Below are 25,659 nucleotides of genomic sequence, written 5' to 3'. Positions count from 1 at the left end.
CGCTCCTAGCACCGCACTAACAGTGCGTGCCAAGAAAGAATTTTTACAGGAGAGAGTTGCTTTGAGTGCAGGATGAGGACAAAAACAGATGCTGTAGGGTAGTCAAGATGTGAAGCCAAGGTGAACGCGGTGAAGCCCCACCAAATTCGGTGAGTTCGCTGAGCTTCCGCGATAAGATAAGCCAGAATTTTAATTTTTTCGAGTCTCTTCGGCCTCTTCAACACCATTCGACCGCGATAGCTTCGCAAACAGGCCCGACGACAACAATGGCGCCAATCGACCACGCCGCCGCCAAGGCTGAAAAGAAGGCGAAAAAGGAGAAGAAGCGAGCCCGAGAAGAAGATGCAGCTGCCGACACCGAGCGAAAGCATAAAAAGTCCAAGAGCGTCGCTGCCGTAGAAGCACCTGAAGCAAGCAGCGATTTGAAGGCCGAGAAGAAAAAGAAGAAGAGCAAGAAGGACAAGCATGCCGAAGATGCCGTCGCGCAAGCAGAGACAAAAGCCCCCGCGGTAGAGGAAAAGCCGGAGAAGAAACATAAGAAGAAGAAGCATCACGATGCGGAAGTTGCAGTCACAGAAGAGGTCGACACCCCGGTTGCAGCGGATAGCGAGAAGAAGAAGAAGAGCAAGAAGAATCACAAGGAAACCGAAGCGATAGAAATTGCAGAGCGACCAAAGAAGTCCAAGAAGGACGAGACCGCTGTTGAGCCCGAGGAGGATGCTTCACCCGCTGACCCTGATGCCATGGAGATTGACATGCCTCCTCCCGCCAAGCCCTCGAAGTCGAACAGCAACATTTACCAACCACCCGATATCCCCGCGAACCCTCAATTCCCCTTCTTCACACAGACCGTGTCACTCTACGAGCCTCTCTTCCCCATTGGCTGGGCGCAGCCTGTCACAAACTGCCAGCAACAGCACCTCTCACATCTCCGAAACAAGTACGTGCCTTCGCTGCGCGGTGTTCTCCTCGATTACAAGAATGTCGCTTTCGGCGAAAACCCTGGACGAAAGGGTGCGGCTACGGATGATGAGTCGCCGGCGACTGTCATGGCCAAGGGCGAGTCTGCTGTTGGCTTTGGCTGGATCACTGCCGATGTTGATCTTTTCGTGCCGAGTCGCGGCGCTTGGATGGAGGGCAGTGTTAACTTGCAGACTGAGGGACACATTGGCGTTGTTTGCTTTGGCAAGTTCAACGCTTCAATTGAAGCTCGTCGACTTCCTCCCGACTGGAAGTGGGTTCCCAACGAATCCCCCGAGGCCCAAGGCTTCGAGGAGACCGCTTCAGTCATCACCGCCGACGATCACGGCGTGGTTCGTCAAATCCACAGCACCGGTTTCTGGGCCGACGGCAACGGCGACAAAGTTAAGGGCAAGATCCGCTTCCGGATACGTAACTTCGACGTCGGCACCAGTGGTGAGACCAGCTATCTCAGCTTGGAGGGTACAATGCTAGACAAGGCCGGTGAGAAGGCCGTCGTGGCTGAAGAAGCAGAGACAGCCAAGATGCGAAAGGGCAAGAAGGGTGGCCAGCGCGTTCAGAGAAGACGTATTCCCGAGTTCAGCATGACGCGCTTCGCTGTAGAGGGAGAGGAGCAGACGGAGGACAACGAGGCAGAGAAGCGCGAGGTGTTGGCGCTGCCCGAGGATCTATAAGAAGAGAAAAGCATGGGACTATAGGGAGCCAGGAGTTGTGTGATACCTCGATTTAATGATGAACACTGTTACCAAAAAGTTTGCGCTAATGCTAAAAGATCGCTGCCTTTGTCGTTACAAAGGATCCTGCCCAGTACTTATATACAAAAACGACCAATCCTTAACGCCGAATACGTGATACATAAAGACTGCTCATGCAGCAGCCTTGACCATAGGTTCCCATGGTCGAGCCAAATTCCAGAGATATACTTCTCCGACGGGCTCTTCGCCCAGAGCCTTGACAAGAATGTGTTGAAAGAGAGGCACGTTGGAGAACAGCGGCGCAACGGGAGAGATTGATCCCCGATCCCAACCTGGAGAAAGACCATGCGCCCACGAAGGCTGTCGGACGAAATCCTCAACTTTGTCGTGATATGCATCCCAATCATCAGAGTGATCATTCACAACAACCTGAAATCTCACACCCTGAATATCAACCGTGATGCGCTGCACCATACTGGGAAACCCAGCCTCAGCACCCGAGCTCAGAATCCAGGTATAATCCGTCTGATCACCGTTACTCTCCCAATCATACCAAACTTGTGTTCCCATTTCAGAAAAATCATTAAGAACAAGACGGCCTTCCGCATCAAAGCTCAGCTCGCAGTGTCGTGCGTCAATACCTGGCAGCGAAGGAAGCACAATATCGCATGTTGAAGGATCGGAACCGAGAACGAAAGACCCAGGGCGTTTGGGGGTTTTGTTGAAAGAGAGTTTGATGGCCCGAGAGGGACGGCTGCCCAGGAGGTTTGGGAGGCGAGAGAGCAGAGTTGGGGATGAGGTTGTTTGCACGGCGCGGGGGATGTTGGAGGGCAGATGCGTTGTTTTGTCAGCTAGAGAGTTACGCGCTGTGGGGACTAGCCAGGCGATGATGTCGGACATGATGATTATAAAAGATTGAAGTCGAGAGAGTAGTGTTGTAGAGAGGGTATGTAGTGAGTTGACCAAAGATGGTGTTGATGATAGTGGTGGTATGGTATAACAAGGCTCAAACGAGAGAAGCCAAATACTCAAAAGTGATATAAATGATTTAGTTGTAATAGAATAAAAAGAAGAAAGCACGCTGAAAAAAAGACTGTCGAGTTAATCTTGGTGGTGTTGACCTCCGGTTTATATCTTAAGTCAACACTTCACCCAAGGCCGTTGCGCCGACAACCACTGGCCATCAATGCACCGTGCCGAACGCGACGCGAATACTATGAGAGGCTCAGATAGAGAAATACTCGAAAACACTTGTTTCAATCTGCTAGGCTACTCTGCGTTGTGGTGTTTGAGCGTGGGTGAATGAGAGCCAATCATTTTTGGTGGAGGTTAGGGGTCCTCGGATGGGGAGAGCATGAGCCACTGAATGAGGGGAATAGGCATATGATTGAGGTAGAGAGGATAGAAGACATTTGAGTCAATGGTAATGCTCTGGGAAGGTTTGGGTGAGGGGATTCGAGGTGTTGTTTGAAGTAGTAGGTTGGGATATGCTTAATTGAGTGGTCGTGGACTTGGACCCTGCATGCATTTGACTGACTCATATAGTGTTTTGTTTCATGGACTATGCTATTGAGATCTTATCTCGAATAGAAATTCATGATTGATATGAGATCTGTTCCTGAAGAGGAGCTTGGCTTTGTATCTGGGTATGCTGAAACTTGTTTCATACCGATCAGGCAAGCATCGACTCTTGGAATCTATGTTATACGATAAGAAAGGCTCGAACATGATACGAAAAAGGAGAAGGAGGTTGTTTTGAGACCGGATCTGGGCGGCTATGTTCCGGGTGGTTGACTGAAGATGGGGATGTCTGAGGCACGATCTTCGACTTCACAGCCAGTTGAGTATCACGACGTCCAGTCCCTCAGTAGCAAAAGGGCTATAGCAAGTAGGGGAAATCGTAGCGATGTTTTATTGGCAAGTAAACGAAGATAGGCTCTTGTTTGGTCATTTTGGCAATTGCCTCAACTCGCAAGTCCTCAGCCTCTGTGCATCCGCGATAGATTGTTCAGTTGACACTCGGCAATGCTGAACGCAAACAGCAACTATCGGGATCTAGCATCTGAAGAAAGGGTGAGAGGGGTGGAATATATACTTGAATGTGTGTTTGTCCACGCTGAGCCCCTCAATTCATGCAAGAAACCGCTATGTTTTACACATTTGCCAACCTGCTTGTGCTTTGGTATAACGGACCTTATATTTACCTATCTATTCACATTCAGAGGCTTCAGGCACCAATGCCGAGTGAAGCTCCTGATGCTATGTGAGCTGTCCTCCGAATTTTGGCACTGCGAGCCAGTCGCCTGGTAGCCCGGGTTGTTCACTGCCACTTGCCAAAGTCTGCACCTAAAGTTGTTTGCTCTTCTCCTCACCTCGCATCTTCTTTCTTCAGGCGGGCCCTTATCTTTTCTTTTTTGTCCTCATCCTCATTGCCAACCTCAACGATGGATGAACCCAACGACCATGCGATCGCCCTCAGCATGGCGCAGGCCGTTGAGGCCGATGCAGAGCTGATTGCCACCCTCATCCGTGAAGAAGAACAGGCTAGACGAGACTTCGAATTGGCTAGGCAGCTGGAACAGAACCCAGATGCTATCCCCGAAACAGGTGACGGCGCTGACCATAGTGGACTTGATGACGAAACTTATCGTACACTGCAGGCTTTCAACGTCGCTGCGCAGCAAGGAGAGAGCACTGGAGTTGAGGCGGAACTTAGCCATGAAGAAACTCACGAAGCCTCGAGTGCTGCTGGAGGAGATGGGACAGGTGTTGAGAGCGCTACTGGTGACGACGCACAGAGTGACGCTGATAACCAGAGCTACGACACAGCTCCTCGAGATGATGTCTCCCAAAGAGACGAAGGTGAGATCCAGGGAGAAGAGATCCAACCAGAGGAGACCCAAGAAGAGGGAGATGCCGACGATCAACCAGAAACCACTCAGGTCGCATCCCCCGCCCCCTCCGAGCTATATGTCGAGACAAAGGAGTGTCTCTACTGCAGCGACGAGTTCCCCATCGACATGATTTTCGAAGCTCCCTGCTTCCACGCAATGTGCCAGCCATGCCTAATTAGAAGCATTCGAACGGCGATCAAAGACGAGTCCCTCTTTCCACCTAAATGCTGTGGACAGGCTATTCCTGTGGACACGACAAACACATTCATCCCAGAGGAGTTGTTGACTGAGTGTGACAATAAACGTGAGGAATACGAAACAACCAACCGCACGTACTGCAGCGACAAGGCATGCTCTGAATTTATACCTCTGCGTACCATCGAAGCTGGTATTGCCCGCTGCACTCGCTGCGAGACGAGGACATGCCTCAATTGTCTGAGCGAGGCACACGAGGGTACATGTACCGACGACCCTGAGTCACAACGAGTTATTCGCCTGGCAGAGGAACATGGATGGAGGCGCTGTGAACAGTGCAAGAACATGGTCGAGCTGACCCATGGCTGTTTTCACATCTGTAAGTTTATCGATCATCATTCATCTTTCGTTCCGTACTTTGTCTGACTATTTATCCAATGTAGCTTGTCGATGCGGCCACCAGTTCTGTTACCTATGCGGGAGACAGTGGAAGACCTGTAACTGTCCTCAGTGGGATGAGCGTCGCCTCATGGCGCGAGCAGGAGAACTTGCTGCTGCACGAGCAAGAGCACCAGTACCAGCACCAGTAGCGCGACCCGTTCAGCCCGTTGGTTGCCGCCACCGAAACTACAGGCCCTTTGACCGTGTGGAGGGTGAAGATGAGTGCAACGATTGTGGGAGTGAGATGCGGCAATACATCTTTTCTTGCCCAAATTGTGAGCTCGTGCTTTGTCGTCGATGCCTCGAGGCTCGCCGAAACCAGCGAGGTTGAAGTTGGCTTAGCCTTTTAGCTTCCTCGGATCTCTCCTCCACTCGGATCCAGATTGGTGGGGTTGTTAGTGGTTTGGTGGGAAATCTCATATAAACACTAACGTTGACGCCATCAAGTCGCTGGACAACACCATCCCGCGGATAAAGCCATTGCCTTCGATAGCGGTATTTCCGATAGATATTTCCTGTAGAAATGGATATTTAAGGGATTCATTAATAGAAACTGTCATCTCGAGAAGAACACCAAAAGACTGAGCCAGAAAGCCTTGTATCACCATCCTTCCAATCGTCCGGCAGCAGTGCAGTTACATTCATTGACGCCTTCGACGACTCATCAATATGCGACCTCCAGCTTGGATACAGCCAGTGCTGTTAGCAAGCTGTCTACTGGCTCAAAGTACCAATGCGTCATTCAACTACGAACAAGAAGACCAGGCTGTACTGTCACCCAACAATGACGCTGCACAGAGCAAGCCAAAGACCAACAATGGTGGGAAGAAGAACATTGTGTTCATCCTCACAGACGATCAAGACGCTGTCCTAAACTCTGTCTCTTATATGCCCAAACTCAAAGAGCATATCATTGACAAGGGTACGTCGTTCGTCAACCACTTCACTACCACAGCCATCTGCTGTCCTTCCCGTGTTGCACTTTGGACAGGGAAACAGCCTCATAACACTAATGTCACTGACGTCAATCCACCGTATGGTAAGTTGAAGGGGTTATTGATATTCGGATAAAATGTTGATCGAAAAGGCGGCTTCCCCAAGTTCGTCTCACAGGGATTGAACGAGAACTACTTGCCTGTATGGTTGAAAGAAGCTGGGTACAACACATACTACACCGGCAAGCTCTTCAATGCTCATACTATAAACAATTACAACTCGCCTTATCCTGCAGGATGGACAGGAACCAACTTCCTACTTGACCCGGGCACGTATGACTACCTGAACCCTATCTACCAGCATAACCAGGAGCCACCAGTTCAACACAAAGGAGTGCACACTTCAGACTTGATTTCCAAGTATGTACATGAGCTTCTCAAGGAAGCCATTGACGCCGAGAATCCGTTCTTTGTTGCAATTGCGCCTGTTGCGCCACACTCCAATGTTAATCTCAGACGGCAACCTGGAAACCCGAGCGCACCTCTTATGACTATTCCCATTCCTCTTGAGAGACACTCTCATCTCTTCGAAGGGGTCAAAGTCCCGAGGACGGAGAACTTTAACCCAGACTCGGTACGTATTACTAATACTCGGAGTCGAGCGAATGCTGATGGTGTAACAGCCTAGTGGTGTGAGCTGGATTCACAAACTCGCCCAGCTCAATGACTCATCGGTCTCATACCTCGATGACTTCTACCGCGCTCGTCTCCAGGCTCTTCAGGGTGTCGATGAGATTGTTGAGCAAGTAACCAAGCAGCTTGAAGATGCTGGCATACTTGACGAGACATACATCATCTACAGCTCTGACAATGGATATCACCTGGGTCAACACAGACTGCCTCCTGGCAAGGAGTGTGGCTTTGAAGAAGACATCCACGTGCCTCTCTTCATCAGGGGCCCAGGTGTATCCTCAGGATCCATTGAGAATGCCGTGACTACACACATCGACCTTGCTCCTACGATTCTCAGACTCGCAGGTGCGGACCTTCGCAGCGACTTTGACGGAACTCCTATCCCTGTGTTGCCCACTCAGGAGAACAAACGACACGAGCACGTAGCGGTTGAGTACTGGGGCGGTGCTATCGCTGAAGGCGAGATTGGCGGTTTTGGTATGCTCGGTCTACCTTGGATGCTAATTCAATTTGCTGACGGCGTGCTACAGATGGCAAGGGACAGATTTTCGCGCAGAATAATACATATAAGGGCGTGAGAATAGTGCATGAGGACTACAATCTTTACTACTCGGCTTGGTGTAACAACGAGCACGAACTCTACGACCTCAAGGTATGTTTATCTCAGTGCTGTTGACTGGCTTGATGCTAACCCCCATTAGACCGACCCAGGACAGTTGAAGAGCCTGTTCCCTCACGATGACACAACTGCCGATTCAGCACTGTTAGGAACGACTGCCCGACAGGTCCTCAATCGCCTGGATGCTCTCATGCTCGTGTTGAAGTCTTGTAAAGGCAACACGTGCATTGAACCATGGAAGATCCTGCACCCAGAAGGTGGTGTGACGAGCTTAAAGGATGCTCTTCAGGCAAAGTTTAACGCCTTTTATAAGGAGCAGGTAAAGGTTAGGTTTGATCGTTGCGAGTACGGATACTTGATCGATGCTGAAGGACCTCAAGTCGGATATGAGTATCGTGAGGGCTTGGAGTGGCATCATTGGACTTGAAGGGCTGTCTCGTGATTATGACAGCATTATTAGTAGTCTATAAAACATCGGCTATAGTGTCTCGCGGTGCTTTGCATAAAGCCAATAGCCTTCGCGTGGGAATATGTATAATAAGATTTGTTCTCAATAATATAACTGGCGTGATTGATGAGTGACAGATCAAGAATCGGCCTTTGTCGGCATAGGTTATAGCATCACGACTTTATCAACTCAAGAGTGGAGGGCTGGGATATGGCCTTGTGATGTCTTTGGGCTTCGTCAAAGCTGGGCATGCGCTGATATCGTGTTGTTCTTACGTGATCAAGACCTCGAGGTACTAGGTTTGCTTTCCTTCAGCACGCTTAAGCAGTTTTCGAGGAATGTTGAATGGGCTTCATCCCAGGTGAACTGACGGTGCTTCTGATAGGTCTACCGAAGAGTACTTGAGTTTCAATGAAAGATTTCAGAAGCCTGGACATTTTGATGGGCCTGAGATCCTTGTCGTGCCTTGAGAACTGTAAGTCAAAGCGTCGGTCGAACAACTGTCGGCGATGAAGTGCCAGATGCCAACATGCTAGTTGACCACAGGTGTTCCGTAGAATATCGTGACTGGATTAAGTCTAAGAGGAATAAAACAAGAGATTAGAAAAAGATGATGAAGGGCATTGTGCAATTGTCTTGCTGATTAACTGTTCGTCTCTTCACCGAGGTGCAGGTCCGGAGCCGGTGGTGACCCGGCCCCACTATCTCCGGCACGGATGAGCTTGAAGTTGTGATCATCTCAGGCTCGCAACGAAGGCTACGAGTTGAAAGGCAGGACTATGTTTGGAACAGAATTGACTGGAAAGTTCAAGCAGCATCTTCATTGAATTAATGCTGTAGGAGGTGAAATGGTGATTTGAAGTCGGCGTGGTAATTCACGAGTGTTCATTGGACAGAAATTCATTTCTGCCGGAAATACAAGGCACAAACCGACGCTTCCGACCTTGAACCGAAAGAGCATCTCACGACAGCTCTGCCAATCCAAGACAACCTCACATCTCGAAGTCCAATTGATCAGCAACCATGGCTTCCGACGCTATCACCGAGCCGCGGCGTACGTACCGACCCGATAATTGACACTCGAGCGACTTTTCCCTACCGAATATCGACCGCTGACTTGCTGAGCAGAAGCGACCCGCGAGGAGATGCGCGATGCCAAACTCCCTCTGGCCTACCGAGACAGCTGCGCTCACCTCTTGATTCCTCTCAACAAGTGCCGAAGGGATACTTGGTACGCCCCTTGGAAGTGCTCGGTAAGTCAATTGCCTTTTTCCAGAGCTTGAGCCCAAGGAAGCCCAAGTCCGCGGCTACACCGAGCTCAGCCCAGCCAAGCTTCAGCCCAACAAAAAGCCGATCATTACCGAGATATCAATGCCAATATCAATAAAACACCATGCTTACGCTAGAGGGATTGACTAGGATGAGCGACATAGCTACGAGAAGTGCCAGTACGTCGAGTTCAAGAAGCGAGTCGCCAAGATGGACGAGTTGAGGGAGTCGAAGGGAGGTGCACGAAGCAACTAGAGGACCAGACAAATATTCCCGGGTATAGGGCCGGGCCGGAACTGTACATTTTTACAAACAAGCCAAGCCAATGTGTTTGACAAGAAAACCGGAATAGAAAGAGGCATTCCACCTGCAATGAAACGCGATCAAGAACAAGACGAACGAGAAAGACGAAATTGTGAAATGATGGCGGAGCCTACATGGCGTGAACAACTGGAATCGATGGGCTAATGGAAATAGGCAAGCGAGGAGGTTTGGGCAGAGCCTCATAAGATGCTGATGCGCACTTCCACGGCATAAGAGAGGGACCGGCAAAGAGTGGAGGAACAGTGGGACTTGAGAGTTGGATAGTGACAGGAATAAGAGCACGACTTGCAATGTCGCAGGACATCGTGGCGGATAATACCCTGTCTGGACCGGCACAAGACGACAAATACGCCGACGTGGTCCTGTGCCGGTTCCAAGAGGTCCAAGGGGGAGAATTATATAACGAGGCCGTGAGCCACCGAGAGATTGTGAAGTTGAGTTGGAGATTGTTAGACAGGCTGTGTTGTGGTGTTTTTCATGATGTTCTCTCATCTGTTGCCTGAACATTAGCAACTGTTTTATTCTACAGTGCGTTGACCATCTATCGGCAGTTGGTTTCCGCAGAGCCTCAACACTAACATTTTCTATCGCCAAGTTCTTATCGATTGCTGATCGACAGCTTGAGCCTTGACCATGGCTTTGAGAGTCACGATAAGATATGGACGACTTTTGCCGCTGCGTTTAGCCACTTGATGGCTGAGGCATGGTGAAACTGATGATCAACACGAACACCGGAATTCGTCGGCTCAAGAAAGACACAAGGAGATGACACAGCTCCTCTTCCCTCCATCTTGCACACGATAGGGCAGGTTATGATGAGTCGTGGAGCTTATTGCGAGTGGCATGGTCCCAGCGCATCACGAGTCAGATCATGTTCACTTCAGCCTCACAGGTGCGAGCTCCGGGAGGCTCATGCGCTGAAAAGAGCCGCATGCAGGCGGTTCTAGCAAAGTTTTACGCTATGCAAGGTCCCACTTGCCCCAAAGCCAGTCAGTCAGCGGGTGGCTTGGCGGCAAATCCACTTTAGCATCCGAAGATCCTGGCAATGGAACCACATTCAACGTGATTTCCTTTAGATGAGATCCACTACCGATCCATCAAAGATTCAGGCAAGCAAACCTTGTGTGAACGACGATCCACTACCGACCGGTTTGGCTCGGGACATATCACTGCCATCAACCGGCCCGGTTGTGAGCTTCGAGTCGGCCGGCTGTGGATATATATCCCAGGCTCGTGTCTTGGATTTACTGCCAAGACTACTACTACGGAGTCTCCGGTGACTTCACAACAACACAATTGGATCACCACCCATTACGTGGAACCACTGTTTGATTTCTCTTATATAACAGTTTCTAACAAACGCTGACTGAAAATAACATGACACACATATACAGGGATGACAGAATTCAGGAGATACCAACGTAATGCTCTTACAGAGAGTGAAAGAATGATTCCCGCTGTCTAAACGAAAAAATAACTGGATACTTTACTTCATACACGAGTCCGAGACCTGCTCAGAAGAGGGCATTGCTTCCGCAGTCGAAGACACCCTGGATGGAACTGGAGTCGTTGGCAAACAGGTCCAGCAGCTCCGTGATAGATGACCACAGACCAGCCGCGTTCATGAAAATCGAAATTGCGATGAGGAATGCGTTGACACAGGTCAACAGGATCTTGGTGGGGCTGGCAAACATCTGGTGCCAGTTCATGTGGAACCAGAATACGGCGCTGAAGCCGAATGTGAACCACGAGATGGTAGTCGCCGAGGCAATAGACAAGATAGAGTCGAACACGGGGATGGCGTTGGAGAGGATGAAGCAGAGAGCCCAGAAGACGGTCACGATGGTCATCCAGATGGACCACGAGCGAACATTGTTGGCAGTCATCTCGCTTTGGAGCTTGAAGTGCTTCATCACCTGGACGTACACGTACTTGATTCCGGTGTGGCCAAAGGCGAGTCCGGTGGACAGAACAGCGGGGAGGACAATGCCATAGGCGATCTTGGCAATGTTCTCTGAAGCCGAGCCGAGGGCGGGCGAGACAGTGTACTCACCAGCAAGGCAGTAGATGGCAATAGCCACGACAACGTAGAAGGTGATGGACACAACCTCCAACCAGGCAAGGGCAAAGCCAAAGTCCTTGACGGGGTCGATCATCTCAGCCATGTAAGTGACGAAGTTGATGTTACCAGAGTAAGCGTAGCAGATCTTGAGGCACGCGTTGAGACCAGAGCGGAAGTCGGGGTTCGCTACGATCTTGATGTCCTTCTTCCAGCCGACGGGCGCAGCGCTGGGGTTCTTGATTCCGAGGGAGATCATGACTAGCACCGCGGCGGCGATGACAGAGACCATGCAGGGGATGCCGGACTGCGAGACGAACTTGGAGGTTCGGGGCGCGCAGAGGACCCAGCAGCAGAGACAGCCGACGCCGATGAAGCCCACCGTGCAGATGGAGTGGCTGGAGATCGTGTTGAAGGCGATAGAGAGCGTGACACTCGCCGAAGCAGCTGTCATGATCACCTGGACCAACAGACCGATGCCAGAAGCGATAGCAAGGGGACGACCGCCAACAACACGGGTCATGTCAACGACGTTCAACACATGAGGATGTCTTCCAAAGAACTGCTTCAGCACAAAAGCAGTATACCACGACAAAAGACCAATGCCAATAATAGCAATAAGACCAGGAATGATGCCCATCGTCTTGAGAACGCTGGGTAACGACAACACACCGAGACCGACTTGGTTGGTCAGCAGAGCAAAGGTGGTGTCCCATTTTGTCATGTTGCGGAAGTTCTTGGAGCCCTCGCCGCCGCCGAAGCCATTGTCTACGACGGGGACGTTGTGGGCAGAGTGAAGATCTATGTCGTGGCCCTTTTCATTGTCGAGGGGTACTTTTTCTTTGCTGTTGGTTTTGCTGGAGTCGTGGCCTTGGTCTGAAGGGTAGATGTCGTTGTGGACGTCTTGAGGATATGCAGACATGATGGCGGTTGTTTGTATGTAAGTGTGTATGTATATAGGTATATTAAGTAACTTTGCTTGCTTAGGGAGTACACATGAGTTATGATATATGATGGGTATACGGGATGGATGAGGAGGAAGGGGAGGATGAAGTGCAAGTTGGATACAGAGATGGAAGAGGAATATATAAGATACTGAGTTAGCAAGGAGTCCAAGAACCTAAGCGTACAAGTAGGTCGGATAAGAGCTCGGAATTCCCTCATTAAGCTCCGCGTAGAGAATGGATTCTGGCCGTGCTTTGCTTGGTATTTGGAGGGGTTCCACCAAGATAGGACTTGTAGTCGGCGAAAGGACAGCCTTGGATTTCTGGGGAGACCCTCTTTCTTTCGCCGTACCTATCTACGGAGTAGTGCATCAGTCCGTTGGGGGCAAAACTGTGCCTTGTTCTTCCTTTCGTACCTAACTTAGACTATGAGGTAACAAGTCAGCTGTGATGATCATCTCGTCCCTCGAATCTCCCCATATGTGGATTCTCTCTCGTGAGGAGATACAAACTTGATACTGCACCGTAGAGTAGATGCAGGACCCTGGGGGGCAACACTCCACGTTCAGTGAGGGATTACATGGGGTATCGCTGATTCGAATTGGGTATTTCTGTTAGGTATTTGCATGGTGCAATTGATGGAGTAAAAGCTGGGGACATGGGAAAGGGATCAGAGTGGTGGAAACGCGCTAGAAGGCCGTCATGTTACGTACATGACAATCCAATCCAATCCAGGCCGATTAGCAGCAACAAGACTGGACCGGTTTGCCCGTTGTTTTGGGGCTATAAATCCGGGCCGTTAGTAATGACTGATCTGCAAGTGTTGGAGTCTACAATGGATAGAGCTGTTGTCATCACTCGGTAGTTGTAGGGTCTATCATGAATGATCTTCATCATGGTATCCAAGGTGATAGATACTTCATGATGCCTACAGAATACTGATCAAACCGATGAGTTACCAGGTGAGTCTCTGGGTACAGTACTTGTTGATGTCTTGTTCGCTTCTGAATTGTGGTTCCAATAAGCTTGGCTACACTCATCCGAAAAAGGCAATTATGCTACAAGTTACCTAGTTCCAAAACTTTTTTTTCTTCTCGCTCTGAACTTGAGGCTGACGGGCGCGTTACCGAGAGAGGGTTAAATCCGCAGCATGGACCCGAGGTGGAGATTGCCTTTCTGGTCTCTTTTTTCCATAGCAATATGGTACTTTTTTAATATGTCTGATGTTTTAATGATCATGCCATTCACCGCGGACGAAGTTGAAGGGCATGGATTTGGGTGCTTGTGTTTCTGTTATGATATGAAAAATGCTGCTGTTGAGTTTTTGCCACGCCAAGAATTGGGGCTTGGAGGTGCGGAACAAGGGATGGATGTCTTGTTTTGGGGGAAAATTTGGAGAGATTTTTGGAGATGCATTCAGATTTACAGGGGTGATGCCCACTGAAGAAGCCCTATAGCTGTCTTTTCTCTTCTGGAGAAACAGTCATCTGTTCATTGAACATATACATAGTATGCTCAGCAAGGTAACCCCGAGTCAACGAAAATACGTATTACTGAGGAATAAGCTTATTACAATGTCATGCAAGAGTCAGTCACTGCGGCTTACAGTATCCTCGGCGCGGAAAATAACCCCAAGCATCCCTGTCCTTCATGTCGTCATCCCTAATCCCTGACACGCACCTCTTTTTTGCCTCAGGGGTTCGGTTCATCCTGCACGCACTGCAAGAAAAGCAAAAAGACTTCTAGTCGAATTCTAGAAGATATGGGCGTGGGGTGTTCCGTGATACGATGTTCGGTCTGAATCCGTCGCCAAGAGAACACGGCTTGAACTTTCTACTGTCGTGAACCTATTACTTGAAGTCTTTTGGCCTTGGCAATCAAGAGTGAGATGGTATATTACGAGTCACTCGGCTTTTACGTACAATAAACAAGACCTGTCCATTGTCCCCATGGGACATCTCCATGTTCCCCCAGCAATTTCACCTCGGGATATCCGGGGCACTCCAGCTTTTGTCTCTTGGCTATTGGAACGTAGTGTGTTTGAAGAATGTTCTATCCAAACCGAAATATTATCGACAGACGTGACCTGTGCGTGGAGGTAATGCCGATGTCCTGAATCATGCTATTTCCTAAATGGCACACTACAGGCTCTGCCGCCGGCAGCTAGATGGGCGTCTTCCGTGTCGCTGCCGGTTCTTATTTGACCCTGTAGATCTGGTAATTCTGCGGCTTACAGGGGTGAACTGTGCTAATGCATCATTCGATGCGAGTTCGTCACTTGGGCACAGAGGAATACACCAAGATCGTCAGTGTTTCTGGAAGGAATCGATGAATAACGGTTCGACTATCGTCGGTTCAAAAGCAAACGTGACAGACACCTTCTCAGCCTATCATGAACTACAGAGTAAAAACAGTGATACCATCTCTTCATCGACACTCTGAATCGTTATGCATCAAGCCGCCTCGTACCGAAGCTTGGCTTCTCAACATGGCAAGTATCATCTCCCCAAGCATCCGTCAATCTCCCAAAGTCTTGGCCGGTAAAACATCCGGCCTCCCCAAACTCACCGCAGATCCTGAATCCTCATGCTTACAAAAGACCATCAAAGCCCGTATCAGCATCATGATAATAACTCTTGTAAGTAATAAACAGCGATAATCTGGATGCCTATCACATCGCATCACAGCGTTGGGCCTCATGAGGGTCTGAGCATAATTCACGTCTCCATAGCTTCAGCGGAAAGAGTCGGTGTTTCTCGCCATCGCTTTCTCCGCTTCTAAAGGAGTGCTGAGGGCTTCATGTCCAATAAGCTTGGCTGGTGGGTGTTTTTGTCCGTGCTGATATCCTCACCGATGTGTATATGGCCCGAATGTTCTCCATTCAGGACCGGCTTCAAAGCCGGCGATATCCTCTTGCACAAGTTATGCTTTGCCACGATGCTTTAATTACGTATGGGGTCTTATCGGTTACTTGGTATCGAGGCTCGGGACGTCAAGGGTTTTGATTCATTCCGCGCCGGGGAAGTGATGAAGAAGGTCGTTCCGAAGTGGAAGCAGGGACATGTTTCCCATTGCGTTGATGGAGATCTTGATGCCCCCTGAGATAACGTGTATCAATCTCATGACTTGATCATATGACTCCTTCAACTCTTTACGTTATCTGAAAGGAAAGTCGAGCTTTGGCATCAATATCGTCAACATGGTGGAGATATTCACGATTGTGGACAGTTAAAACGTGGGATGAAACATTGAGGCTTTATTCGTTCCTCATGCGAAGTTCTGAGAATGATTTTCGGACTCTAAATGATATCTCCGACCTGAAGTATCCTTGTTAAGTGAAGCCTTAAATCACATCTTGGACCAGAATGTGGACACTCTTTGACTCGGACGGTGGAATGTTTCTAGCTTTGACTTTGTCATCGAATCAAAGGAGCCTCTTGATCGGGTTGAAAGATCATCTCATCATATTTGGGCATCAGTAATTAGTTCATACGTCAAGAATGTTGAGCCAGGAGAAGGTCCCGAGTTTCTCTCAAGTTCTCGAGACTTCATTTAGCTTCGTGCATCAGGTTGATGGACTCAACCTCTGCCAGTCTCAGAAGCTATCTAGCCTACTTTCTGTCATCAATTACCTGGTTTTGTTAGTCTCCTCTTCTTTTTATCTCACACAGATGATACAGGTCTCTATGGTGAGCTGGACCTGGAGGTGATGCTCGAAAGCTTCCCTACACAACGCCTGGGCCGATGATCACAGAGGCTTAGTCCCATCCGGTGCCAAACCATCGGCTTCTAGACTATTCTATGAGATTCTACAGAAGATTCTGAACGGTTTCGATATCCCCTTAGGCGAAGAGACGGAATTAACTCGACGAATCCCTGAAAGTTGCTAAGAGTCTTTCTCGCCAAGCTTAGCATCACTGAAACGCACTGGACACTGCCATCCCCATCGCTCACCATATGCCATCTAAATATACAGTGGACGCACCAAATTGCATAGGAATATATTTAGCAATGGTTCCTCGGCCATTGTACCATCTATGAAGTCTCATATTGAGTTATGGTAAAGTCAGGCTCAGAGACTGTCTGCCAGCCCACAAAAGACTTGACTGTCTCTTTGATCCGACTCTTTACTCACTTTATTGTCCTTTATGGTTCCAAGCTATAGGAAAAGGATGCTTCTTTATAACCAGCTATCGCCATTTCTTTGATTGGCCTCATGTCAAGCGCAAGTGTCCATCTCGTGCCCTTCGCAAGTACAAGCAGGTCAAGGCAATCGAAGAGCCCATCGTGTGTTTTTCGTTCATAACAAGAGTCATCTGAACCTAACTCATTGGTATTAAATTCTCTTTGGAGTCAATACTCTCCGCTCTGGTAGTTTCTCGTGTCCGGAGTGCTTCTCAGTTACTAGAGTGATAGGTGATGCACAAGGCTGACCTTCGCGAGAGGAAACTGAAGTTGATATCCCTTTCTTTACTGTCTTCTAGGCTGAATTCCTGTATATAGCTACTAATCTGATCTACTCGCACACAATTTCTTCTTGCAACTGCCGTGATGTAGTATTTGTACAAGTATCGGTTCTCATAGGCAGACGGGGAGTTCCCTTGCTCAGCCAGACTACAAACTGTCTCTGTGGTGTACATTAAATATCTTTACGAAATATAAACTGAACCAGTAAGCACTTTCATATTACTTCTTCTTGCAATTTTTATTCGCAGAACTGCTGCGACTTTACAACCAGTTGTGTCCGGTAAGCCAAGCCCACCATTAACTGTCTCATCTCAGGCACCAGATTACGGTCGATATTTGGCGATAGTTTTCTCAGAAGCTCATATGCTATGTACCTGTATGCGAGGAGACCGAGTAGCTTAGCCTGAAATGAACTCACATGCTCAGGTTCGGCTCTACTGTTGAGTCCCTCGAGCCTCTACGTCTGATCACACAGCAAAATATCTCCCCTTTTAGAGCAACTTTATCCTCAATACAGGTCCAATCCGCAACCCCATCATTCCAAAAATGAGGTTGAGACTAAAAATTCAGTGGCGCATAGCAGTTCGTACCTATACGTCAAGAACAAGTCGAGAGTATATGCCTGTCTTGTAGGTTTGCAGGAGCACTGGTCGAGGGAGTTTGCCCAGTATCGGGCTCAAGAAGCATCTCCGGGGTTTTCAGTTAAATAAACTCCGCCCTTTTCTGTACCTTCTCCAAGATTACTATACCGGTAATACATGTGGTAAAGGTCAACCTGGATCAGTCATGAGATAGGATTTCGTATATCTCTCACCTGCATGGGACCTCAGAGCCAACCTGACGTGTGTCTACAAATGGTCTGCGTGGCAAATGGAGAAGCCTCAGAGTGCACTATAATATTTATCTCATAAGTATTTGGTCTCTGGCCTTTCTGCTTTTGCTAGTCACGTCGGTCGTACTGAGGAGGAGAGGTGACTGCATAACTTTGAGCCAAAAGAAGGACACATTTATCGCAGTGAATCGTCCACAGCTCAACTCTTGAGGACACCAAAATGCATATTAGAATCGGGAATGATCAGATGAACCACAATATCCAGGCTCAGAGTGCATGACTGGAAACCGCCGCGAGATGTTGTGTCATCTCAACCCCAGGCTGACATATAGGGTAATCCACCTCTCACCGCAGCCTCGTCCGCCCATGTCAACAACTCACATCTCAACATTCAACAGAGTATCATCCGGCACAACCGGAAAGTCAATACCTTGATCGCCCCAACTACCACCCAACCACCCTCAATCTCTTCACAACCTTTCAAACACTCCCGCGCTCAAGAAAACACCACAAAATGGGCTCATCAGACATCCCACCCCCCTCAGCACCACCATGGCTCGTCCCTGCATCAACAGCCTGCCTCTCCCTCGGCATAACATTCTGGCTAGTCGCCTACATCCTCATGATCCGCCGCTCGCTAGCAACCCACGCGACGCCCGCACCACTCGTCGCACTGGGTCTCAATCTAGGATGGGAAGTAGTCTACGCCTTTGGTGTATGCGAAGCACCCATTGAGACATACGGTTTCATGCTCTGGCTGCTTCTTGACATCGTTGTTCTCTACGCTACGCTTAAAACAGCGCCTAGGTCGTTTGCCTCAAGTCCACTCATAGCGAACAATGTCGCGTTGTTGCTGTTCCTGGTTTTTGTGGCGGGTGTCGTGGGTAATGGGTTGTTTGTGTGGTGGTGGCTCAAGGAGCCGCATAGAGGCTATGGTATCAAATGGGGCAAGAATTGGAAGGGGCTTGAGGCGAGAGATACTACTGAGTTGGCATATTGGTCGGCTGGTGTGGCGCAGATGATCTTCAGCGTTTCGGCGCTGGCTATGCTTCTTCAGAGAGGTCACTCTGGTGGACAGAGCTATGCAATTTGGTGAGTCTTCATTTCCTATATGCAATTGTTGGTTCTTGCAGAGGGCGTGTCTCGATGCATGTTGTCTCGTCATCTCATCTATCATATTCATGCTCTCGGATCCAGAGAACACGTAAGATTACTGTGAACCGTGTCTCAGGTGAGGGCGGTCTGCTAGATGAGACCGCGCAAGCAATACCGACAAACTGGTTACCGGTAGGATTGACATCCACTTGTTGTCTCGTGAGGACAACCCGAAAAAGCAATCTCAGAACAAACACTGCATTCAAAACTCAGCCATGCTGACATGTCACTTCTAGGTTCTGTCGCTTCGTTGGCACCGTCATGGGTCTGCCCGTCTCTTGCGGTCTGATGTGGTGGTACTGGCCCGAGGCGCACGGCTTCGTTTTCCATCCTCTTGGTGCCTTCATCACTGGCACCTCAGTCATTTGTGATCTGGCGTACCCATTTCTGCTGGCCTACGTTCGAACCAGGGAGAAAGTCTTGCCTGATGGAAGTCTGGTAGACGGACGACTTGAGGCTGAGACCGAGAAGAAGCAACAGTAGAAGGCGAGGCGAAGTATCAAAGCGGTATGACCGATGAGCTGTTTGGTTGGACAACACCCTGGAAGCCTCACAAACTAATGGCTGGCTGTGCAATGTAAGTTGATTAGTGAGGCATCCCGTCACGGAAACGGTAAGCCACCGGCTGAGGGGGCAACAAGACAGAAGTGAGTAATGACATATCTGGTTTCAGATGACTTCGCCAAAGCAGCATCGAAGAATTCCTTGACATCTTGTATAAATTGTGATTTGCCAAATATACCAAGGATTACTCGCAATTAGCGATGTTCATCGTAAGCTCAAGGCCAATCCCTCGCTTTCACCTCGCGACGCGATCAAGTACCTCCAATCCCCGCCACAAGGCGCATCTCACGCGCGGTATCACTTGTGACAGCCGCTCACATTGCAACATCAGATCCGGGTACCGGGAATATCTCCTCCATTATGATAGATTCAACAGGGTCATTAACCAATAAGAGAATGACGGAAGCATCTCTCAGCCGCCTTAGCTGAGATCATATCGCGTCAATCGAGCTTAGCTCTCCACAAGATCTTATTCTCCTCCTCAAGTCATAGCGGTTGAACGCAACGTGATGTGCGCCCTATGCAGCCTTTCCTTTAGCGTGACGGGGGTCGTGCCTGAAGACCTGAACGGTGGCTTTTTTTTTTGAGATGTGATAGCTCCAACGGTGTAAGCCTCGTCTAACAACCAGGTCCAACCTAGAAACACATGAATAAAGAAAAAAGCAACTACTTGTTTGCTCATCACCTGACCTCGAGACAATGTAAAGCATGTCTATATCTCCAGTTCATTATTCAAGATCCACATGTTACGCTGACATTGAGAACGGGGCTGAGGTTGAGGTGAGCTGGAGCTGGGATTGGATGTAGAACCAACAGTTGTGTCGACCAACACACCAATAGCAGAGCTGCAAGAGAAGCAAACTCGGTGAACACTTGTCTCGCGATGACCAGTTTTCTAGCAAAGAAAACTCACCGAGTTTGCGATACACCAATCGCAAGGCAATCCAACATATCGGTAACGAAAGAGAAGTCGCCAATATTCAGCGTGCACATGGCACGAGATCGCAATCAACGTGGTATCAAGTATCCGTGTCTCGGCGCATCAAGACTCCGTAATCTATGTTTGCCGTACCTCCGTACTCCGTAAAGAAGTTTGCACTCGAGCATTTCCGATGTCTAAAAACAGAGTAAGTGATTCGTCAAGACAAGACTGTTTGTCAAGATCGATATTCCGATCCAAGACATCCTCTAGACATCTGATCTCTGAATGCCAGCCTTGTCGCAGAAACGCTCAATGCACTCATTGCACCAATAGACGTAACTCTACGTCAATGTTAGAGGGACACCATATGGTCAAGTCACATGCTCACTAGCTTGTGCGGGTGCAAGCATCATGACATGACAATAAGGGGCCAGGGTGTGCCGAATCTCCATCCCATCGTGGAGAAAAAAAAAGGTCTCAAGTGCTTGCATGTTGGTAAGACTCGCACGATAGCACGATCACGTTTTGCATAACTCTTTTTGGCCCAACGTCAATAACACCCGTCATTTTAATTCTCCGTTGCGACCGGGAGATTGATGACAGAATATCCGAGAGGGTGTGACACTTGCCCGTGCAGTGCAGAGAATGCACATAATGCCGCATTTTGTGGTATCATGGTCATGGTCTTTGCGGGCTTGACCGGTCTGTGATCATGTACGTCTTTTCACTCTTTGGGAAGCATGAAATCTCGGAGCTTGCTCGAAAAGCAACAGGGTGTGGAGCGGAGCAGAGAGAGCCCATGTACCTTGAATAATTAAAGAAAAAGAGTGTGTAAATGTAGAACGGGTGAGGTGTATCAAGAACTGCAAGTCGACGGTTTAGGAAATAGGTGATGGAGCGACCGTTTGAAAGTATGAAACTAGAGAAGGTATGCACTTACGGAGCCTGTATGCACGTGTCATGTGCAGCGCTAATGCATCTATCCGGCACTTGGCTTTTTCCCTGGCCCCTGGCTACGATCCCTCTGGCGTCAGCGTCAGACGTGGAGAAAATGGACTGTGGCTGCCAACCTAAAAGAAGAAAGAAACCTGTCAATTGGCAAATCCCCGTGTTATAATTGTGATGCGATATCAATGATGCAATTCACCAGAGATCGGCTACTCTCCAGTGTTCAGAACTTCCTCTTGCAATGCTGGCTTGCGCTCGCGATGAGGACGACTCCAGACGCTTTGATCCTGCTCAGGCACGAACGCTACGCCCTTTTGCCACAGTTGACATCAACAAGAGTCATCACCATTATGCACCCCCTACTAACAACTTCAGACGAGACGCTTTACTAAAAGTTAATATCTCGGTCCAGGCTCATACCAACAAGGAAATCCCCTGGATAAACGGGCCTCAGACCCCTCCTGGCCAAGGTGATCATATTTTGCCTCCCTCCAACAATTGCAAATCAATGACCGTCACATATGTACAGACAGACACACAATTGAGGGGACCAAGGCATTACCTGCACCTCGGTTCATCGGATGCGGGTGCTGTCTGTCGATACATGGATGCATCACCACGGCTCCAATAGAGCAGGTGTGCCAGCAGCCCTGCCACGCTGCATGCTGCATGTTGGCACTGCGTCGCAATTGGACTCTCCATACTCCATACCGGTGAGCCTTGTTGTGGGGTAGATGGCCTCATGGCGGTACTTTCGGGGCTTTCAGGCGCAGCAACTTCACTTTCAATCTCGGCGGCTTTTGTATGTATGTACGATCCTGGGGCATTCACAATTGGCCCAGGTATTCCCGTCGACCCTGCAGCCCCTCAAAGCCAACGTATGATGGTGTTGGTGTTGAAGTGGTCGCAGTCACAACCACAAATCAATCTGCATGCTGAAATGTCCCCCCCTCGAAGTCCTTCAAGGCAGCTAGATACCGTCTATTCGGAACGTAATGCCTCTTCTCGGAAGATCATCCCACGCCTGAGCCAAGGTTGGAATCATCACATGTCGTGGGGTCCAGAGCACGTGGGAAGATTGAGTTGACCTCTATCGCCCAGACAAAGGCTATCAACATAATGATTAGGGTGATAACATGACGAGATAGCATCCGAGATGGTTTCAGAGTGTAATAGCAACCATGATGGCCTTACCTTGTCTTGACCCGATGCGTATCATGATGTTGGTGTCAATCTCCGTCCTCCGTTCCCGATACCCCGCCATCCTTGCTCACTGTAGAGATTTTGACGTGATGACACCCACCGAATGCGGGATTCGGGTTCGGATCACAAGCATCGGCGGCTGTTAAATGCTCTTTTCAGCCAGGGCCAAACGAGAAAAGACAAAAAGACCAAGACCTGAAGAAATCACCATTTGATCGGTGAGAAGGGCATCCCTAGCTCATCACACTGACCGGTTTGGATCCTGGCCGCATGTGAAGAAATGACGCTGCATGACATGCATCGAGTCCTCCGAATACAGTCACTTTTTTCAATGCCAAGTTTCATCCCAACTCGTTCTTCTTTCTTGTTTTAATCTCGCGCAACCCTTTTTAGGAAGGGACCTTTTTTTTTCTTTCTCTCTTTCTTCCGTAATTTGTATGTACCGACCGTTGAGTCATGGATTGTGAAACGGTGGGTGGGTGATAAGAGGCGCGCGAGAGTTGAGAAGGTCGGAAGAAGGGGACCGTTCGGAATTGACGACCCTTATGATTGATAAGAATTAGATTGGCCATGTGGGGTCCTTGCGAGCACCTTTAATTCTCTCATGTACGTAGGTAGTAGGTAGTGCAGGGTGAATCATGCGACGATAGACAAGGGCCAAGGTTTGCGTGATGATTTACAGTGCAGCGCTGTTATCATGGGTGCCCGTCCCAGCTATCCGGTCTAGGTAGGTGAGTAAGAAAAAGCTTGATAGCGATGATCCAGAAACCCGTGAATGACAGCCACATCTCCGGTTTACAAGATTCTTGTTTCCCAAACTCAGCTTCAGCCTCATCTTATCAAAAGTCGTGATAACGAACCCCCATGCCGTGACGGTCTGTCTCAAGGGATCTCCCACGTACCCCACGTCGCGGATCTGTCAAAGATCGGTCTCCGTTTTTGGACATTCTCATGACCTTGACAGGGTCCTTCGTACGTGGTGTTTACTTGCGCGAAGCGAACGCGACGTGGCAGACAAACCGAAGCTCGGGGATTGAGTGCGAGACTCGGATTGGCTGAGGCTTCTCGAATGAAAAGAGAATGAAAAAATCGGGGCGAGCAACACGTGCGGCTGTTTTGCCATATCCCGTTCTCCAGGCTTCGCAGGATTCAACTGCCTTGCCCGTACATGCAGGGAGGTCCAAGGTCTAAAATGCACAAGAGATATCGGTAGATGTTGGTGACGAGTACGTTGGCTGCACGTTTGAAGCTCCTGCAAGCGGTGAATGGCAAACTAACCGCGCTTTGCGTAGAGGAAACAACCTCGTCCCTCTCGCTTCGTACGCTTTGGCCTACGATGCTGTTCCTCGTCATCGTTTAGGGATAGATATCATGTTTACAGCCTTGCTCTGCGACTTCAACCCACGATGTCGAGGACACATGACGGCATGACATGTACACGCCCTCTAGTCAAGTTCGCCGAGGAACCGTTTAGAGTATTTCGTGTGGAAACCACTAAACATAGGCGGGCTGCTAGTCTGAACTCTGATACCAACGGCCGGTGACGCCTCGTGCAGAAGCGAAAACCAACATTCCCTCCACTACGGGAACCATAAAACTGATTCCCGTTGAGAAAAGAGACAACTAACGTCTCAATGGCGTAACTTGCGCTAAGAGACACTAAAAAACAAAGCGTGAAGACCGTGCAAACATCTCAGCAAAATGTGATGTTTTGACGAATAGTTGCACGATGACTTTGGCTGTGAGGCTTCTGGAAAATGGCTGCCAAGGCAGAGTACATAAAGCAGGTAGAATGGGCTTGACTCAGCAGACCAAATTGAGACTCCCGTCGGCACGATGCGGTAGCGCCAACGCGTCAAGAAGCCAACGGCATCAAACTAGCGGACGAAAGGTAAGGTCCAGGGGAAAAGAGATGGTGGGAGGCAAGAAGCGTAAAACGTGGGGATTGAGAGACAGAGAGAGAGAGAGAAAAGAGAAAAGTGATACAGATCCAATGCAATGTGATAGCTGATTATTCAGCATCACAGCACTTTTGTATCCTGAGAGTATCTCATTTATATGGATCTGCTTGGCTAGATGTCGCTGTCGCACACACGCTGATGGATGGATCCCCCGTTCGGTAGATGTATCCAACGGTGCGCAAATCACGAAATCGCACTAAGTTATCTCCTCTGACCGAAACCAAACATTCCCATCCCATCCTATCCTATCCCACTGCTTTTGTCATCCCCCATCACAGATGCCTATCTCATTACAATAGAGACATGCCACACTCATCATCACAGAGGAATTCTAGAGATATATCGAAGGCGTATCAGCGCGGGTATCGTCAGCCGCATGATTCAGAATGTCACTCGGCATATCGTATCGTGAACAGAGAGCGGCCCGTAGCGGGATGGGTCCAAACTAATACCGTAATCTCTTGTGCCTTTGTAATTTTTTCCCTGATTCAGTATAGAACTTCCTAGTTTTTCTGCTGTTTGCTTTTTCTCGTTCCAATCAATTAATCTAGCGCATTCCAATGCCAAAATGGCTGATCTACGAAACGGTATTGTTTGGTATCCACTGCCCGACTGGTAATGCTTCATCGTCTTCGGTAGATCAAAATAATCAAGTTATACGAGTCCAACAAGTTTAGTAACAAGCAATATTCTAGTATTTCATTTCCTGCGCCTAACAATATGCAACTATCTTGGGTAGTCTCAGCTGTGATCAGTAGTAAAGATAGGTTTGGTAAAGCAACGAAAGCCCCCCATGCCATGCCATGCGCGGCAATGTCGGGAAGGACTAAACAATAATAAAAAAACGCCCATGCCATCGAGTATAGAGAAAGAAGGTGTAGTAGAAAATGGTTTCCAATCCAATCCCTTAAAACCCCTCCCAAGTGATATCTTTGATTCCCATAAATGCCCATTTCCATGCATGCACCAGTTAGTCCAACAAGGTAGTTGTAGTTGAGTTTTGAAAAAAAATAAGCGCGCCAAAAATAAAAAATAGTAGTCAAGACTCCTTCTCGTGCCAGATGTGGTTGGGCGTTCTTCTCTCGAGGAATCAGTCCAAGAGGTGTTGCT

General features: G+C 49.0%; 9 protein-coding genes across 12 annotated transcripts; 6 read left to right on the top strand and 3 right to left on the bottom strand.

The window, feature by feature from the left end:
- Positions 1 to 35: 35 nt before the first annotated feature.
- FOIG_04586 (uncharacterized protein) lies at positions 36 to 1,987 on the top strand. The gene is made up of 2 exons (XM_031202867.1): positions 36 to 149; positions 204 to 1,987. Exon 2 carries the CDS (start codon positions 267 to 269, stop codon positions 1,653 to 1,655), a length of 1,389 nt encoding a protein of 462 aa, XP_031068314.1. The 5' UTR covers positions 36 to 149; positions 204 to 266; the 3' UTR covers positions 1,656 to 1,987.
- On the bottom strand, positions 1,615 to 2,894 carry FOIG_04585 (uncharacterized protein). The gene has a single exon (XM_031202866.1). It carries the CDS (start codon positions 2,574 to 2,576, stop codon positions 1,848 to 1,850), a length of 729 nt encoding a protein of 242 aa, XP_031068313.1. The 5' UTR covers positions 2,577 to 2,894; the 3' UTR covers positions 1,615 to 1,847.
- A 1,221-nt stretch (positions 2,895 to 4,115) lies between these two features.
- On the top strand, positions 4,116 to 5,537 carry FOIG_04584 (uncharacterized protein; the record flags this gene model as incomplete). The annotated part of the gene is made up of 2 exons (XM_031202865.1): positions 4,116 to 5,144; positions 5,209 to 5,537. The coding sequence occupies exons 1-2, from the start codon at positions 4,121 to 4,123 to the stop codon at positions 5,535 to 5,537; spliced, it is 1,353 nt and encodes a 450-aa protein (XP_031068312.1). The 5' UTR covers positions 4,116 to 4,120.
- Positions 5,538 to 5,643: 106 nt separating this feature from the next.
- Positions 5,644 to 8,522, top strand: FOIG_04583 (arylsulfatase). 3 transcript variants are annotated; one of them, XM_031202863.1, is made up of 7 exons: positions 5,681 to 5,701; positions 5,757 to 6,245; positions 6,294 to 6,775; positions 6,825 to 7,311; positions 7,365 to 7,486; positions 7,536 to 8,376; positions 8,438 to 8,522. In XM_031202863.1, the coding sequence occupies exons 2-6, from the start codon at positions 5,876 to 5,878 to the stop codon at positions 7,878 to 7,880; spliced, it is 1,806 nt and encodes a 601-aa protein (XP_031068310.1). In that variant the 5' UTR covers positions 5,681 to 5,701; positions 5,757 to 5,875; the 3' UTR covers positions 7,881 to 8,376; positions 8,438 to 8,522. The 3 variants fall into 3 exon arrangements, with proteins under 3 accessions (XP_031068309.1, XP_031068311.1, XP_031068310.1); XM_031202862.1 differs by having other exon boundaries at positions 5,644 to 6,245; XM_031202864.1 differs by having other exon boundaries at positions 5,644 to 6,245; positions 7,365 to 8,376.
- FOIG_04581 (uncharacterized protein) lies at positions 7,188 to 10,284 on the bottom strand. Of its 2 annotated transcripts, XM_031202860.1 has the most exons (3): positions 10,074 to 10,284; positions 8,273 to 9,986; positions 7,188 to 8,210 (listed from the first exon to the last, which is right to left on the bottom strand). In XM_031202860.1, the coding sequence occupies exon 2, from the start codon at positions 9,984 to 9,986 to the stop codon at positions 9,477 to 9,479; it is 510 nt and encodes a 169-aa protein (XP_031068307.1). In that variant the 5' UTR covers positions 10,074 to 10,284; the 3' UTR covers positions 7,188 to 8,210; positions 8,273 to 9,476. The 2 variants fall into 2 exon arrangements, with proteins under 2 accessions (XP_031068307.1, XP_031068306.1); XM_031202859.1 differs by having other exon boundaries at positions 7,188 to 9,986.
- On the top strand, positions 8,925 to 9,425 carry FOIG_04582 (NADH dehydrogenase (ubiquinone) 1 beta subcomplex 7; the record flags this gene model as incomplete). The annotated part of the gene is made up of 3 exons (XM_031202861.1): positions 8,925 to 8,955; positions 9,030 to 9,154; positions 9,321 to 9,425. The coding sequence occupies 3 exons, from the start codon at positions 8,925 to 8,927 to the stop codon at positions 9,423 to 9,425; spliced, it is 261 nt and encodes an 86-aa protein (XP_031068308.1).
- A 485-nt stretch (positions 10,285 to 10,769) lies between the features above and the next one.
- Positions 10,770 to 12,645, bottom strand: FOIG_04580 (uncharacterized protein). Its single transcript, XM_031202858.1, has one exon. The coding sequence runs from the start codon at positions 12,473 to 12,475 to the stop codon at positions 11,009 to 11,011; it is 1,467 nt and encodes a 488-aa protein (XP_031068305.1). The 5' UTR covers positions 12,476 to 12,645; the 3' UTR covers positions 10,770 to 11,008.
- Positions 12,646 to 18,154: 5,509 nt separating this feature from the next.
- Positions 18,155 to 21,340, top strand: FOIG_04579 (uncharacterized protein). The gene is made up of 2 exons (XM_031202857.1): positions 18,155 to 18,888; positions 19,188 to 21,340. The coding sequence occupies exons 1-2, from the start codon at positions 18,311 to 18,313 to the stop codon at positions 19,432 to 19,434; spliced, it is 825 nt and encodes a 274-aa protein (XP_031068304.1). The 5' UTR covers positions 18,155 to 18,310; the 3' UTR covers positions 19,435 to 21,340.
- A 344-nt stretch (positions 21,341 to 21,684) lies between these two features.
- FOIG_04578 (uncharacterized protein) lies at positions 21,685 to 23,075 on the top strand. The gene is made up of 2 exons (XM_031202856.1): positions 21,685 to 21,855; positions 21,915 to 23,075. Exon 2 carries the CDS (start codon positions 22,128 to 22,130, stop codon positions 22,470 to 22,472), a length of 345 nt encoding a protein of 114 aa, XP_031068303.1. The 5' UTR covers positions 21,685 to 21,855; positions 21,915 to 22,127; the 3' UTR covers positions 22,473 to 23,075.
- Positions 23,076 to 25,659: the final 2,584 nt, after the last annotated feature.

The sequence above is a fragment of the Fusarium odoratissimum genome, assembly GCF_000260195.1.
Source record: "Fusarium odoratissimum NRRL 54006 unplaced genomic scaffold supercont1.5, whole genome shotgun sequence".
Classification (NCBI taxonomy): Eukaryota; Fungi; Ascomycota; class Sordariomycetes; order Hypocreales; family Nectriaceae; genus Fusarium; species Fusarium odoratissimum.
The sequence above is the reverse complement of the archived record's forward strand: the minus strand, read 5'-3'. Positions and strand labels throughout refer to the sequence as shown.